We start from the raw sequence: 19,449 nt of genomic DNA on the forward strand, positions 1-19,449 counted from the left end.
TATTACATACAGTATGTACACTTGTTGACATCTAACAAACAATGCACTATTACATACAGTGTGTATACTTGTTGACATCTAACAAACAATGCACTATTACATACAGTGTGTATACTTGTTGACATCTAACAAACAATGCACTATTACATACTGTGTGTATACTTGTTGACATCTAACAAACAATGCACTATTACATACAGTGTGTATACTTGTTGACATCTAACAAACAATGCACTATTACATACAGTGTGTATACTTGTTGACATCTAACAAACAATGCACTATTACATACTGTGTGTATACTTGTTGACATCTAACAAACAATGCACTATTACATACAGTATGTATACTTGTTGACATCTAACAAACAATGCACTATTACATACAGTATGTATACTTGTTGACATCTAACAAACAATGCACTATTACATACAGTGTGTATACTTGTTGACATCTAACAAACAATGCACTATTACATACAGTGTGTATACTTGTTGACATCTAACAAACAATGCACTATTACATACAGTGTGTATACTTGTTGACATCTAACAAACAATGCACTATTACATACAGTGTGTATACTTGTTGACATCTAACAAACAATGCACTATTACATACAGTGTGTATACTTGTTGACATCTAACAAACAATGCACTATTACATACAGTGTGTATACTTGTTGACATCTAACAAACAATGCACTATTACATACTGTGTGTATACTTGTTGACATCTAACAAACAATGCACTATTACATACAGTGTGTACACTTGTTGACATCTAACAAACAATGCATTATTGCATAGAATGTGTATACTTGTCATTTTAGTATTTACTGACAGGCAGCACACTATTCTATAGTGGTGTAACTGGTTAAAACAATTAACCACATCTAGATGTCTTTGGCCCTCCTTTTGGGAAAATAAACAACACATTTTATGAAATAATATATTCTTTTTCATATTTAAGAAAAGCATACTTATTAAATGACACACACATATATATATATATATGAAACACGTAAAACACTTGATTACTTCACAGATGTAATTGTATCTCACAATCAACAGCTGTTATCTTACCGATACAGATGTGAGATCAGTAGTTCCAACATATCTTTGTTTGTTTTTGGAAGGTTATAGACCAGTAAGTGTATGTCGTTAACCCTCTGACCTTTGTTTTCTTGCTCTGTTCAAACATGGTAGAAGAGAATCATACTGAAGTCATTTATTTTTAACATAATTATCTGCTATAGGTTTTAAACATTACATCACAGATATTCTCCTATTATAAACATGTACATGTTAGAGAAAATTAGTACTGATAAAGTTAGATAAACAAAATCAAAGGAAAGAACTGCATTATAAACAGCAAATTCAAACCTTTGACTAATTAGTTTGTTATAACCTAAAATGACACTGCAACAAAAATAAATTTAAAAAATAATAAACCAAAATGCTGGACTAATTAAAAAGACCCCAAGGTACAACATATATTGTGGGATATAAAATGTACCATAGGTTTTGGAGGTGACTGATAAAGTAGGATCCACATTGCAGTGGGGATACACTCTTTCAGTCTTAACCTCCAATTACCAGTCTCACATAAAGAAATAAAATAAAGAGTAGCAACAGATTTAAAATAGAAATGAAGAGAGTGAGATTTGGGTGCTCAAGCCCACAACATTCCATATCTATATCACCCTTCACTGCCTGCAGACAGTTGTGGGAAGGTGACTGCTCTCTGAAGTAAAGAAGAAAAAAAACTGAAAAGTAAAAATAAGAAAGGTAAAAATAATTTTATAATTTCAATAATCAGGTTTTTAAACAAGTAATAGGAATTCCGATGAGAACTAGCTATTCTAGTTGTATAGCAAATTTATATCTTTATGAGAATATATTTATTGAAAACACCTCAAATCCAAATATTTTTACCTTAACTTACAGATACATAGATGATTTAATTAGTATAAATAATCCTGAAATAAATAATGTTACTAACAGTATTTATCCAGCATAATTAGAAATTGAAAATACTTCAATATCTAGTACAGAAATACATAATTTAAATTTAGAAATTAAATTAATTGATAAGGATATCATTGTAAATATCTGTGACAAAAGAAAATATTTTGTTTTTCCAATTTATGGTTTACCCTCTTTTAATAATAATGTACCATATCCTTTTGTTATAAGTATTATAACTTTGCAGTTATTCAGATATTTTAATATATGTAATAAATTACAATATATTATTAATGATGTTGAAATACTGAAACAAACATTAACAGTTAATGGATTTAATAAAGAAACTTTAAATAAATTATTAAACTATTCTGTAACAAATATAATAATGTATTAAATAAATATAAAGAAATAAAAATTAGAGAAATTTTACTAAACATTTCTAATAACTATTTTTAGTTATGAATAACATCATTTAACAACAACATGGCACTACTTTATGTGGATGTACAATGTACACCTTGCCACACAAGCATAATAGTAGGCTTAATAAATGGGTGGTGGTTGGGTGCTATACTAGTTTATTTAGATAATTGAATGGGACTCTTGATACTAGTATAATTCGTTTACATGGCTACTAATTAGTGCCTTTCTAACATAATGAGGGCTGTAATGCTAACTTCAAGAGCTAAGTTTCAACTTACTTCCCACAAATGGTAGCTCCTTATTCTTCTTACTTTTCCCTTATTTTTATTTTTCAATTTATTTTTCTTTTCTTTAATTTGAGAGCAGTCACCCTCCCATAACTGTCTACAGACAGTGAAGGGTGATCTAGATATGGGTCGTGTGGGCTTTATATCTACTGCTACTCTTTTATTTCATTTCTTTATGTGACACTGATGAATAGAGGTTAAGACTGATAAGACAGTGCATCCTCAGCACAATATGGGTCCTACTTATTCAGCCACCTCCAAAACCTAGGGTACATTCTATATCCTACACAATAGCTTGTAACCTGGGATCTTTTTAATTAATGCAGCATTTTTAACTTTATTTCTGTTTTGGCTTATTTGTAGGTTATAACAAACTAATATATATATACATATGCATACACATCCATATTGGTTCCCAACAATAACAAAACAACAGAACCCAAAATATGAAAATTTCTGTTTATCCAAGACCATATTAAGTGGAGAGAACATGTGTTTATAATTAACTTTATTTGATCATTTCTAAAACATATGCTTAAATTCAAGACATTCAGAGAAAATATTTTCTCATTTAAATTTTACTATACATAAAGATGGAAAATTATATCATAAAAACTGATTTGGTGATTATTAATCAATAAAAAAAACACATCACAACTATTTTACGGTCAAGATTTTTTTCATATTTCAGTTGAAACTTACTAGCAGCGTTAATAAAGAGGTTGTGCAACTTATAGGTCATCAATGGTTCCGTAAGGTTCCTATGAATAAAGAGAGAGATAAATAACAAAACTGGAAGAAACAAGAAAACTACAATATAAATCAAAGTATGAACAGAAAAACAACCATAAAACACAGGTGAGTAATCTACTACATGAAGCAGTTTTTCACTACTCTGAATCACTAATCTAATACCTGAAGCAGTTTCCACTACTCTGAATCAGTAATCTAATACCGGAAGCAGTTTTTAACTACTCTGAATCAGTAATCTAATACCTGAAGCAGTTTTTCCCTACTCTGAATCAAGAATCTAATTCCTGAAATAGTTTTTCACTACTCTGAATCAGTAATCTATTACCTGAAACAGTAATCAATACTCTGAATCAGTAATCTAATACCTGAAGCAGTTTTTCACTACTCTGAATCAGTAATCTAATACCTGAAGCAGTTTTTCCCTACTCTGAATCAAGAATCTAATTCCTGAAACAGTTTTTCACTACTCTGAATCAGTAATCTAATACCTGAAACAGTTTTCCACTTCTTTGAATCAATAATTAAATATCTGAAGCATTTTTCCACTACGCTGAATCAATAATTAAATATCTGAAGCAGTTTCCACAACTCTAAATCAGTAATCTAATACCTGAAGCAGTTTCCACAACTCTGAATCAGTAATCTAATACCTGGAGCAGTTTTTCACTACTCTGAATCAATAATTAAATATCTGAAGCAGTTTCCACAACTCTGAATCAGTAATCTAATACCTGGAGCAGTTTTTCACTACTCTGAATCAGTAATCTAATACCTGGAGCAGTTTTTCACTACTCTGAATCAGTAATCTAACACCTGGAGCAGTTTTTCACTACTCTGAATCAGTAATCTAATACCTGAAGTAGTTTTTTAGTGCACTTGTAATGGTCTTCACTTCCCACTCTTCAGGATCATCCAAGTTGATATTACCACTTCGTTTTTTATCTGTGAATAAAAAATTTAATTAGATGAAAAAACTGTCCTTTTATACAAATAAATGTTTAACAACTTTTCAGATTTTATTAGATCCATAATTTTTGTTGAAAACCTAATTTTTGAAAATGTTTTATGTTTAACAAAAGAAACATTTATTTAAAGATGCAATGTATTTACCAAGAGCCAGCTTAGAGAGTCGTACCACCTTAGAGTTGACTCCCACCACTCGATAAATTCCCTGGTCCTGCAGACCTCTTTTCTCAACTACTTCTATACACTTCTTCACAAAGCTGAAGCCTACCTCATCAAGAATATCTACAAACCAGAAACATTAAACAAATGTTTACATACTTGTTTATTTCATACAACATTGTACATGTCAGTCAATTCTGTACACTATTGTGATACTCAATTTAAACACTAAAAAAAATTACTAAATATTTAATAATAAGTTTTCAGACATGGCTAGGTGAACTTAATAATAAGTTTTCAGACATGGCTAGGCGAACTTAATAATAAGTTTTCAGACATGGCTAGGCGAACTTAATAATAAGTTTTCAGACATGGCTAGGTGAACTTAATAATAAGTTTTCAGACATGGCTAGGTGAACTTAATAATAAGTTTTCAGACATGGCTAGGTGAACGTAATAATAAGTTTTCAGACATGGCTAGGTGAACTTAATAATAAGTTTTCAGACATGGCTAGGTGAACTTAATAATAAGTTTTCAGAGATGCCTAGGTGAACTTAATAATAAGTTTTCAGAGATGCCTAGGTGAACTTAATAATAAGTTTTCAGAGATGCCTAGGTGAACTTAATAATAAGTTTTCAGACATGGCTAGGTGAACTTAATAATAAGTTTTCAGAGATGCCTAGGTGAACTTTATAATAAGTTTTCAGAGATGCCGAGGTGAACTTAATAATAAGTTTTCAGACATGGCTAGGCGAACTTAATAATAAGTTTTCAGACATGGCTAGGTGAACTTAATAATAAGTTTTCAGACATGGCTAGGTGAACTTAATAATAAGTTTTCAGAGATGCCTAGGTGAACTTAATAATAAGTTTTCAGACATGGCTAGGTGAACTTAATAATAAGTTTTCAGACATGCCTAGGTGAACTTAATAATAAGTTTTCAGACATGGCTAGGTGAACTTAATAATAAGTTTTCAGACATGGCTAGGTGAACTTAATAATAAGTTTTCAGACATGGCTAGGTGAACTTAATAATAAGTTTTCAGACATGGCTAGGTGAACTTAATAATAAGTTTTCAGACATGGCTAGGTGAACTTAATAATAAGTTTTCAGAGATGCCTAGGTGAACTTAATAATAAGTTTTCAGACATGGCTAGGTGAACTTAATAATAAGTTTTCAGAGATGCCTAGGTGAACTTTATAATAAGTTTTCAGAGATGCCTAGGTGAACTTAATAATAAGTTTTCAGACATGGCTAGGCTTAACTTAATAATAAGTTTTCAGACATGGCTAGGTGAACTTAATAATAAGTTTTCAGACATGGCTAGGTGAACTTAATAATAAGTTTTCAGACATGGCTAGGTGAACTTAATAATAAGTTTTCAGACATGGCTAGGTGAACTTAATAATAAGTTTTCAGACATGGCTAGGTGAACTTAATAATAAGTTTTCAGACATGGCTAGGTGAACTTAATAATAAGTTTTCAGAGATGCCTAGGTGAACTTAATAATAAGTTTTCAGAGATGCCTAGGTGAACTTAATAATAAGTTTTCAGACATGGCTAGGTGAACTTAATAATAAGTTTTCAGACATGGCTAGGTGAACTTAATAATAAGTTTTCAGACATGGCTAGGCTTAACTTAATAATAAGTTTTCAGAGATGCCTAGGCGAACTTAATAATAAGTTTTCAGACATGGCTAGGTGAACTTAATAATAAGTTTTCAGAGATGCCTAGGTGAACTTAATAATAAGTTTTCAGACATGGCTAGGTGAACTTAATAATAAGTTTTCAGACATGCCTAGGTGAACTTAATAATAAGTTTTCAGAGATGCCTAGGTGAACTTAATAAGTTTTCAGACATGGCTAGGTGAACTTAATAATACGTTTTCAGACATGGCTAGGTGAAATTAATAATAAGTTTTCAGAGATGCCTAGGTGAACTTAATAATAAGTTTTCAGAGATGCCTAGGTGAACTTAATAATAAGTTTTCAGACATGGCTAGGTGAACATAATAAGTTTTCAGACATGGCTAGGCGAACTTAATAATAAGTTTTCAGACATGGCTAGGTGAACTTAATAATAAGTTTTCAGAGATGCCTAGGTGAACTTAATAATAAGTTTTCAGAGATGCCTAGGTGAACTTAATAATAAGTTTTCAGACATGGCTAGGTGAACTTAATAATAAGTTTTCAGACATGGCTAGGTGAACTTAATAAGTTTTCAGACATGGCTAGGCGAACTTAATAATAAGTTTTCAGAGATGCCTAGGCGAACTTAATAATAAGTTTTCAGAGATGCCTAGGTGAACTTAATAATAAGTTTTCAGACATGGCTAGGTGAACTTAATAATAAGTTTTCAGACATGGCTAGGTGACCTTAATAAGTTTTCAGACATGGCTAGGTGAACTTAATAATAAGTTTTCAGACATGGCTAGGTGAACTTAATAATAAGTTTTCAGACATGGCTAGGTGAACTTAATAATAAGTTTTCAGACATGCCTAGGTGAACTTAATAATAAGTTTTCAGACATGGCTAGGTAAACTTAATAATAAGTTTTCAGAGATGCCTAGGTGAACTTAATAATAAGTTTTCAGAGATGCCTAGGTGAACTTAATAATAAGGTATCAGAGATGCCTAGGTGAACTTTATAATAAGTTTTCAGAGATGCCTAGGTGAACTTAATGATAAGTTTTCAGACATGGCTAGGCGAACTTAATAATAAGTTTTCAGACATGCCTAGGTGAACTTAATAATAAGTTTTCAGACATGGCTAGGTGAACTTAATAATAAGTTTTCAAACATGGCTAGGTGAACTTAATAATAAGTTTTCAGACATGGCTAGGTGAACTTAATAATAAGTTTTCAGACATGGCTAGGTGAACTTAATAATAAGTTTTCAGACATGGCTAGGTGAACTTAATAATAAGTTTTCAGACATGGCTAGGTGAACTTAATAATAAGTTTTCAGAGATGCCTAGGTGAACTTAATAATAAGTTTTCAGACATGGCTAGGTGAACTTAATAATAAGTTTTCAGAGATGCCTAGGTGAACTTAATAATAAGTTTTCAGACATGGCTAGGTGAACTTAATAATAAGTTTTCAGACATGGCTAGGTGAACTTAATAATAAGTTTTCAGACATGGCTAGGTGAACTTAATAATAAGTTTTCAGAGATGCCTAGGTGAACTTAATAATAAGTTTTCAGAGATGCCTAGGTGAACTTAATAATAAGTTTTCAGACATGGCTAGGTGAACTTAATAATAAGTTTTCAGACATGGCTAGGTGAACTTTATAATAAGTTTTCAGAGATGCCTAGGTGAACTTTATAATAAGTTTTCAGAGATGCCTAGGTGAACTTTATAATAAGTTTTCAGACATGGCTAGGTGAACTTAATAATAAGTTTTCAGAGATGCCTAGGTGAACTTAATAATAAGTTTTCAGACATGGCTAGGTGAACTTAATAATAAGTTTTCAGACATGGCTAGGTGAACTTAATAATAAGTTTTCAGACATGTCTAGGTGAACTTAATAATAAGTTTTCAGACATGGCTAGGTGAACTTAATAATAAGTTTTCAGACATGGCTAGGTGAACTTAATAATAAGTTTTCAGACATGCCTAGGTGAACTTAATAATAAGTTTTCAGAGATGCCTAGGTGAACTTAATAATAAGTTTTCAGACATGGCTAGGGGAACTTAGTAATAAGTTTTCAGACATGGCTAGGCTTAACTTAATAATAAGTTTTCAGACATGGCTAGGCTTAACTTAATAATAAGTTTTCAGACATGGCTAGGTGAACTTAATAATAAGTTTTCAGACATGGCTAGGTGAACTTAATAATAAGTTTTCAGAGATGCCTAGGTGAACTTAATAATAAGTTTTCAGAGATGCCTAGGTGAACTTAATAATAAGTTTTCAGACATGGCTAGGTGAACTTAATAATAAGTTTTCAGACATGGCTAGGCGAACTTAATAATAAGTTTTCAGACATGGCTAGGTGAACTTAATAATAAGTTTTCAGACATGGCTAGGCGAACTTAATAATAAGTTTTCAGACATGGCTAGGCTTAACTTAATAATAAGTTTTCAGACATGGCTAGGCTTAACTTAATAATAAGTTTTCAGACATGGCTAGGTGAACTTAATAATAAGTTTTCAGACATGGCTAGGTGAACTTAATAATAAGTTTTCAGACATGGCTAGGTGAACTTAATAATAAGTTTTCAGACATGGCTAGGTGAACTTAATAATAAGTTTTCAGACATGGCTAGGCGAACTTAATAATAAGTTTTCAGAGATGCCTAGGTGAACTTAATAATAAGTTTTCAGAGATGCCTAGGTGAACTTAATAATAAGTTTTCAAACATGGCTAGGTGAACTTAATAATAAGTTTTCAGACATGGCTAGGTGAACTTAATAATAAGTTTTCAGACATGGCTAGGTGAACTTAATAATAAGTTTTCAGACATGGCTAGGTGAACTTAATAATAAGTTTTCAGACATGCCTAGGTGAACTTAATAATAAGTTTTCAGACATGGCTAGGTGAACTTAATAATAAGTTTTCAGACATGGCTAGACGAACCTAATAATAAGTTTTCAGACATGGCTAGGTGAACTTAATAATAAGTTTTCAGACATGGCTAGGTGAACTTAATAATAAGTTTTCAGACATGGCTAGGTGAACTTAATAATAAGTTTTCAGAGATGCCTAGGTGAACTTAATAATAAGTTTTCAGACATGGCTAGGTGAACTTAATAATAAGTTTTCAGACATGGCTAGGTGAACTTAATAATAAGTTTTCAGACATGGCTAGGCGAACTTAATAATAAGTTTTCAGACATGGCTAGGTGAACTTAATAATAAGTTTTCAGACATGGCTAGGTGAACTTAATAATAAGTTTTCAGACATGGCTAGGCAAACTTAATAATAAGTTTTCAGAGATGCCTAGGTGAACTTAATAATAAGTATTCAGACATGGCTAGGTGAACTTAATAATAAGTTTTCAGACATGGCTAGGTGAACTTAATAATAAGTTTTCAGACATGGCTAGGTGAACTTAATAATAAGTTTTCAGACATGCCTAGGTGAACTTAATAATAAGTTTTCAGAGATGCCTAGGTGAACTTAATAATAAGTTTTCAGACATGGCTAGGTGAACTTAATAATAAGTTTTCAGACATGGCTAGGTGAACTTTTAAAACACCAATAAGTTACAGATGATGATGTTTTGCTATAAGGAATAATTCAGAATTAATAATATAAGTTATCTAAAGAATTTACTTTGTGTTCCAAGTAAATAATAAATTCATAAACAGAAATTATTCTGTGAGAAGAAAATGCCATTATATTATTGACTTGTGAGTAAATATATTAAAATAGGTTTTTTTTCATTTTTATCTTTTTTGGTGACCAAGATAATATTTTTTAAACATTTTTACAGATTCTGTTCAAGATGGAGACACCAGTCATAGAAAATGCTACTCACAATCTTCTTGTTTAGTGACCTTTCCCAGCTGTGAGTAAGTCTACAGAGAAGTGAAACAAAACAGATATATTAATCATAAATACAACTATAAACACTGCTGGTCAAGTTTACCAAAACTTCAGTGAATTGGAAATTGCATTATTTTATATTGACAGTAAACCAAATCAGAGATTTTCAGTTATGTAATTAATAGAGTTACTGTGAATTTAGATATTCTGAAGTTTGGAATAAAAAAACACAAAGGTTATCTGCACCAGTCGTCAGTAACTTTGGACTGACAGCATTCACCATCAAATGAGGTTTGATCATCATTCTAATAAGAGACAAGAGTGTGCAGCAGACGATACAGATCAACTGAATGTAAATCATGAACCTTCAGCTAACAACTAAACTATATACAGTTCCAGAATCTAGAACAAATACCAATCACAATAAACCTTATTTGACATCTGAAGATAAAAATATTACAATTTTGGTCAACTAAACATTATTTGTGAACAACAGTTTAAGTTACTTTTTGTTAAAAAACACAACAACTGTTAATTCATAATTTATCTGTTAACTGTTCTCCTCTATACTATCTCTACAAAGAAGTTTATGGAAAAGAAGAACTTATTAAAAATTACTTCTGAAGCTTACTGATTGTTGGCTTCATTTCCAAAGTTTCTCATCAATAACTTGACTATACTTGATGTTAATTATAGTTCTAATTTATTATGTAGACTTTATACTTGATGTTAATTATAGTTCTAATTTATTATGTAGACTTTATACTTGATGTTAATTATAGTTCTAATTTATTATGTAGACTTTATACTTGATGTTAATTATAGTTCTAATTTATTATGTAGACTTTATACTTTATGTTAATTATAGTTCTAATTTATTATGTAGACTTTATACTTGATGTTAATTATAGTTCTAATTTATTATGTAGACTTTATACTTGATGTTAATTATAGTTCTAATTTATTATGTAGACTTTATACTTGATGTTAATTATAGTTCTAATTTATTATGTAGATTTATACTTTATGTTAATTATAGTTCTAATTTATTATGTAGACTTTATACTTTATATTAATTATAGTTCTAATTTATTATGTAGATTTATACTTTATGTTAATTATAGTTCTAATTTATTATGTAGACTTTATACTTTATGTTAATTATAGTTCTAATTTATTATGTAGACTTTCTCATTAATATTTTACCGTTTTGTGTAAATTATTGAATAAACTTACTCCTTATTTCTTTGCTCTAATGTGTAACTTGTAATTTATTGTTGCAAAAAGCATAATGCAAACTCACTTGTAAACATTATAGAGATATAAAATTTAAAGACCTAGAAAAACCACCAACATTGTTATAACTAATAATCTAATAACGTTGTTAATACATAGGAAATATAACAAGTTACAGACTGTAAAAAATTGAAAAAAATGAATCCATATTATCACATCTGATAATTACTGTACTTAATACAGTATGATACATTTCTATTAAAGTTTATTTGTAACTCTCATAACAAGTGTAAAGTTCTATTACACACCATTAAACTTCCTGCCCCATAAAAAGGTAAGGGAAACTTTTTCAAACTATCAATAACATAAGAAGAATCTTTCATGAAAAACAAATGTAACAATGAGATGCAACAGTTAGAAAAGTATTACAGCAATGTTTCATTTTAATTGGAATTCATTATTTCACTGTTCTTAATAAATACGTATATGTATTTACTTTTAGTCTTACAGGCAGAAACAGGGGACAGAAACATATCATAAAGACACGCATATGATAGACGTCAAATATACTTATCGGTTATTTCAACCACCGAACAAAAACATAACACCATTAAGACACATATGATAGACATCAAATATATCTACAGGTTCTTTCAACTGAGAAAGAGAAACATAATATCATAAAGACACGTATATGATAGACATCAAATATATCTACAGGTTCTTTCAATCTACAAACAAAAACATAATATCATAAAGACACATATATGATAGACATCAAATATATCTACAGGTTCTTTCAATCTACAAACAAAAACATAATATCATAAAGACACATATATGATAGACATCAAATATATCTACAGGTCCTTTCAACTGACAAACATAAACATAATATCATAAAGACATATATATGATAGATATCAAATATATTTACAGGTTCTTTCCAACTGACAAACAGAATTACCACAACAAAACAACACATATACAAGAGATATCAGATATAATTACAGGTTCTTTCCAACTGACAAACAGAATTACCACAACAAAACAACACATATACAAGAGATATCAGATATAATTACAGGTTCTTTCCAACTGACAAACAGAATTACCACAACAAAACAACACATATACAAGAGATATCAGATATAATTACAGGTTCTTTCCAACTGGCAAACAGAATTACCACAACAAAACAACACATATACAAGAGATATCAGATATAATTACAGGTTCTTTCCAACTGGCAAACAGAATTACCACAACAAAACAACACATATACAAGAGATATCAGATATAATTACAGGTTCTTTCCAACTGGCAAACAGAATTACCACAACAAAACAACACATATACAAGAGATATCAGATATAATTACAGGTTCTTTCCAACTGGCAAACAGAATTACCACAACAAAACAACACATATACAAGAGATATCAGATATAATTACAGGTTCTTTCCAACTGGCAAACAGAATTACCACAACAAAACAACACATATACAAGAGATATCAGATATAATTACAGGTTCTTTCCAACTGGCAAACAGAATTACCACAACAAAACAACACATATACAAGAGATATCAGATATAATTACAGGTTCTTTCCAACTGGCAACCAGAATTACCACAACAAAACAACACATATACAAGAGATATCAGATATAATTACAGGTTCTTTCCAACTCGCAAACAGAATTACCACAACAAAACAACACATATACAAGAGATATCAGATATAATTACAGGTTCTTTCCAACTGGCAAACAGAATTACCACAACAAAACAACACATATACAAGAGATATCGGATATAATTACAGGTTCTTTCCAACTGGCAAACAGAATTACCACAACAAAACAACACATATACAAGAGATATCAGATATATTTACAGGTTCTTTCCAACTGACAAACAGAATTACCACAACAAAACAACACATATACAAGAGATATCAGATATAATTACAGGTTCTTTCCAACTGACAAACAGAATTACCACAACAAAACAACACATATACAAGAGATATCAGATATAATTACAGGTTCTTTCCAACTGGCAAACAGAATTACCACAACAAAACAACACATATACAAGAGATATCAGATATAATTACAGGTTCTTTCCAACTGGCAAACAGAATTACCACAACAAAACAACACATATACAAGAGATATCAGATATAATTACAGGTTCTTTCCAACTGGCAAACAGAATTACCACAACAAAACAACACATATACAAGAGATATCAGATATATTTACAGGTTCTTTCGAACTGACAAACAGAATTACCACAACAAAACAACACATATACAAGAGATATCAGATATAACTACAGGTTCTTTCCTCTGGCAAACAGAATTACCACAACAAAACAACACATATACAAGAGATATCAGATATAATTACAGGTTCTTTCCAACTGGCAACCAGAATTACCACAACAAAACAACACATATACAAGAGATATCAAATATAATTACAGGTTCTTTCCAACTGACAAACAGAATTACCACAACAAAACAACACATATACAAGAGATATCAGATATAATTACAGGTTCTTTCCAACTGGCAAACAGAATTACCACAACAAAACAACACATATACAAGAGATATCAGATATAATTACAGGTTCTTTCCAACTGGCAAACAGAATTACCACAACAAAACAACACATATACAAGAGATATCAGATATAATTACAGGTTCTTTCCAACTGGCAAACAGAATTACCACAACAAAACAACACATATACAAGAGATATCAGATATAATTACAGGTTCTTTCCAACTGGCAAACAGAATTACCACAACAAAACAACACATATACAAGAGATATCAGATATATTTACAGGTTCTTTCGAACTGACAAACAGAATTACCACAACAAAACAACACATATACAAGAGATATCAGATATAACTACAGGTTCTTTCCTCTGGCAAACAGAATTACCACAAGAAAACAACACATATACAAGAGATATCGGATATAATTACAGGTTCTTTCCAACTGACAAGCAGAATTACCACAACAAAACAACACATATACAAGAGATATCAGATATATTTATAGGTTCTTTCCAACTGACAAACAGAATTACCACAACAAAACAACACATATACAAGAGATATCAGATATATTTACAGGTTCTTTCCAACTGACAAACAGAATTACCACAACAAAACAACACATATACAAGAGATATCAGATATAATTACAGGTTCTTTCCAACTGACAAACAGAATTACCACAACAAAACAACACATATACAAGAGATATCAGATATAATTACAGGTTCTTTCCAACTGGCAAACAGAATTACCACAACAAAACAACACATATACAAGAGATATCAGATATAATTACAGGTTCTTTCCAACTGGCAAACAGAATTACCACAACAAAACAACACATATACAAGAGATATCAGATATATTTACAGGTTCTTTCGAACTGACAAACAGAATTACCACAACAAAACAACACATATACAAGAGATATCAGATATAACTACAGGTTCTTTCCTCTGGCAAACAGAATTACCACAACAAAACAACACATATACAAGAGATATCAGATATAATTACAGGTTCTTTCCAACTGGCAAACAGAATTACCACAACAAAACAACACATATACAAGAGATATCAGATATAATTACAGGTTCTTTCCAACTGACAAACAGAATTACCACAACAAAACAACACATATACAAGAGATATCAGATATAATTACAGGTTCTTTCCAACTGACAAACAGAATTACCACAACAAAACAACACATATACAAGAGATATCAGATATAACTACAGGTTCTTTCCAACTGGCAAACAGAATTACCACAACAAAACAACACATATACAAGAGATATCAGATATATTTACAGGTTCTTTCGAACTGACAAACAGAATTACCACAACAAAACAACACATATACAAGAGATATCAGATATAACTACAGGTTCTTTCCTCTGGCAAACAGAATTACCACAACAAAACAACACATATACAAGAGATATCAGATATAATTACAGGTTCTTTCCCATCCATTGCATCTAACCATAACCTTCTATCTTCTTCAGACAGTGCCTGGTACGTTAATGAAGATGGTCGGTCTTGCGGCACAACGTCAAAACAAAACCTTTTGTCGATCGATTCACTCATCCGCCTGGTGAGTACAATAAAAACAAAATTATTTATAGTACAGTGTACGTTACAATAACAAAGCTCAAATTTAGTGTTAATTTTTATTAATTCAGTTTTTATCGTATGCAAGAAAAAACAGTATTCGATACAAAATACAAAACGAAAATGCAGATTTACACACAATGTAAGTTATTAAAACATCTGCAACAGATAAAACACATCATAATTCGGTTTGTTAACATTACATAATACAACAAAATCAAATCAAAGTGACAAGTATGCAATAGAAGAAAATCTACATCTTTAAGAGCTGCTAAATCTGTCAACAAATTAAGTAAAAGCAAGGAAAATTCCTTTGTAGTCAACTGTTCACAGAAATGTAGTAAAATCTCAAAATGTATAAAGGCACACTTAACCCTTTTGTAACAAGTGTGTCTAACTGGGCATGCCACAGTTTTAGTTATATTCAAAATTTAAACTTTTTGTTTGTGTTAAACTAATAAGTTTAACACAAAGGTATGACTAATAAACAATATTTTAACAGTATGTACATTTTAATATCTTATATTTAAAAGGCAATATTTTCAAAATCCTGAATTTCACCTGTTGTGAGAAACATGACATTTTCTCCTCTTCTCTGTTTGATTTTCTACCCCTCCAATAAGTATGAAACATGTGAATTACTCACAATAAAATTGTCATTGTTCAGACAAACTACAATTTCTATAGCTTTCAATCTTGTTTGATTACAAATTTTTCACACAGAAAATCAAATCTCTCTTACCAGTCTCGTTTGTCACATCCTTTTTTCAGGATTTACAAATTGTTCTCTATTACTATTACTTCTGTGCTATATATATAAAACCAATAGTAAACCACACTTTTCATCTAATGTATTATATTACACTGTTTTCTGAGAAAACAATTGTCAATTTCTTCTGTTGGGAAAGATACCAACTAGCTTAGATGAATTTGCAACAATTTTTGCTACAGAGGTAGAAAGCCAGAAAAATAATGACAGTTGGCTGCTTTATAAATGGTTATTATTCTATGTTATTTGGTGGATTATTTAATTAAATAAAAAAATATTTAGTGCATTACTACCATTAGCACAAACAAAGTAAGGTTAAGTGTCTTCAACAGCAAAATAAAAAAGACTTGGGTGGGTACCTTATTACTTTATTTCCATGTTTATTTATTACTATGAAAGTATGTAAAATGCAGTATTTAGTATCTCTTTAGGTTAGTTAAAGTTAGATTACATAAAATAAAATAAAATAAATATATATAATAAAAATATTTCATAAGGCATGCAGAGAGTAGTTTGTGGATATCGTAAATTTGAGCCCCATGTTCAACAAGTCAACGTACAAATTATGATGGTGTAAAGAACAGTCAGACTTGGTTCAAAGGGCAATAAAGAAAATTAAAATGTATAAAGAGATGTATACTGACACAAATCTATAATTACTTATGATAAACAAATGTAGTTTCATGTTACAATTTGAAGGCACTTTAGGTAGAAGAAAATGGCAATTTAGCATTATTTCAATTTTTTGTGGTTACAAAATTGGTCAAATTGACCAACCTTTTATAGATCTACCATAAGTAAAATAACAGAAAAGATGCACAGTTTTACTGAAAACAAACACTGTAATATATTTATAAGCTTTTAGATATTACACAAATAATAGTTGAGATTTTTGGAATGAAGCACAGATTTTTAATAGTAGCATGAAATTCACCTCGCACTCAGACTAGTCACAAAACAGACACAATATTTTCACAAACAAATCTTTAATAAAAAATTGATTTTCTGTGTACAAAATATTTGTGATCTTTACTAAAAGTCTACCAAATTTTGTGAAGATACACATGAAACATTAAAAGTTACAGTATAAATACTTAACATGCCAATGTAAACAATCTCATGTAATCTCTACCAAGCTCATCACAAACGGGTTTACACACGAGTTTAAGTTAAACTTTGTTAGACATCAAGACTAAAATACACTTTACCTACACATGCACTCCAGACTAAATTTACTTAATGTGCCAGGTCCAAGCCACAGTGTACTTAAAATACCAGGTTCAAGCTGCATTTCACTTAATGTACTAGATCCAAGTCAAAGTTTCCTTAATGTACCAGGTCCAAGCCACAGTGTACTTAATATACCAGAAAAGGTACACACCAAAGTTTACACAATATACCAAGTCCAAGCTTACTTAACATATTAAATTTAAGTTTATTTAATACACCAATTCCAAGACACCATTCACCTGTCTTTATGGTAGCAAACTTTCCTAAGCCTTTTCTCTAATTACTACATTTTTCAGCTCCTCACCAGATCATCTGTATTCAGAGTAACAACTTTTCTGAACTGTTGTCTACAGTACTTTCTATAGACAAAAGACTTGCTACTCTAATTACAAAACAATTCCTATCACTATTGAAGTAAGTACAGGTTGAGTATAACCGTAATGAACTAATAAGCAGAAGTGATGATTCATGTGACTGTTCAATCAACATGAAAACGATTACATTTATAATGTGTAAACAAACAGAAAATAAACTCACCTTGTACATTCCTTTACTATCAGTGTGTCTGTTGTTGACTATAACAAAGAATAAAAATATCAAATTCTCAGGCACCATGACAAAGGATTATCCACTAGTAATGTTATACATAAAAACTAAAACAAAAACCAGACAACGTGAATTTTGTTAACATTTTGTGTACTTTCTAAACTATAACAAGATCCAGACAAGTTGAATTTTGTTAACATTTTGTGTACTTTCTAAACTATAACAAGATCCAGACAAGTTGAATTTTGTTATCATTTTGTGTACTTTCTAAACTATAACAAGATCCAGACAAGTTGAATTTTGTTAACATTTTGTGTACTTTCTAAACTATAACAAGATCCAGACAAGTTGAATGTTGTTAACATTTTGTGTTTTTTCTAAACTATAACAAGATCCAGACAAGTTGAATGTTGTTAACATTTTGTGTACTTTCTAAACTATAACAAGATCCAGACAAGTTGAATGTTAACATTTTGTGTACTTTCTAAACTATAACAAGGTCCAGACAAGTTGAATTTTGTTAACATTTTGTGTACTTTCTAAACTATAACAAAAACCAGACAAGTTGAATTTTGTTAACATTTTGTGTACTTTCTAAACTATAACAAGATCCAGACAAGTTGAATGTTGTTAACTAAACTATAACAAGATCCAGACAAGTTGAATGTTGTTAACATTTTGTGTACTTTCTAAACTATAACAAGATCCAGACAAGTTGAATTTTGTTAACATTTTGTGTACTTTCTAAACTATAACAAGATCCAGACAAGTTGAATGTTGTTAACATTTTGTGTTCTTTCTAAACTATAACAGTAAAGCAGGCCAGGTGTATCTCATGTAGTAGAAGTCAGGTGTATCGAACATCAAGTCATATAAAAACAGAAATGTTTAAAAAAGAGAACATAGTGAAATAAAATTAAAATCTCTGTAAATATATAACCCAGAAAAGTAACCTAGTTATATGACAATGTATTGTAAAAAAGATTATATTAAAGACATAATTAGAACAAATTTGACATATTCTATTTTCAGCATGAAAAGCATGTTCTTAATTATAATGCATTGTTAATATTGTCAATTATAATATATTGTTAATATTGTCAATTATAATATATTGTTAATATTGTCAATTATAATATATTGTTAATATTGTTAATTATGATATGTTGTTAATATTGTTAATTATGATATGTTGTTAATATTGTTAATTATGATATGTTGTTAATATTGTTAATTATGATATATTGTTATTTACAATGTATTTACTATGTTTACACATAACATGTTTTTAGGAAACCATGTACTTCAGGTTTCTAATCTCTACATTAGATGATGTTCAAACAAGAACAGATTTCTGAATATATTGACAGTTTTAGTAAAACTAAGTATCAAACCTCCTTTGATT

At 30.2% G+C, this 19,449-nt stretch overlaps 1 protein-coding gene across 1 annotated transcript in view; it reads right to left on the bottom strand.

The window, feature by feature from the left end:
- LOC143228456 (rho GTPase-activating protein 26-like) overlaps positions 1–19,449 on the bottom strand; it is a 147,598-nt gene that overhangs the window by 14,350 nt on the left and 113,799 nt on the right. Inside the window, 7 exon segments of the mRNA XM_076459713.1 lie at positions 1,086–1,191; positions 3,383–3,441; positions 4,288–4,375; positions 4,544–4,681; positions 10,059–10,098; positions 15,344–15,479; positions 18,036–18,073. Coding sequence (XP_076315828.1) covers positions 1,086–1,191; positions 3,383–3,441; positions 4,288–4,375; positions 4,544–4,681; positions 10,059–10,098; positions 15,344–15,479; positions 18,036–18,073 — 605 coding nt within the window.

This window comes from Tachypleus tridentatus, chromosome 10 (assembly GCF_004210375.1).
Source record: "Tachypleus tridentatus isolate NWPU-2018 chromosome 10, ASM421037v1, whole genome shotgun sequence".
In the NCBI taxonomy this organism is placed as follows: Eukaryota; Metazoa; Arthropoda; class Merostomata; order Xiphosura; family Limulidae; genus Tachypleus; species Tachypleus tridentatus.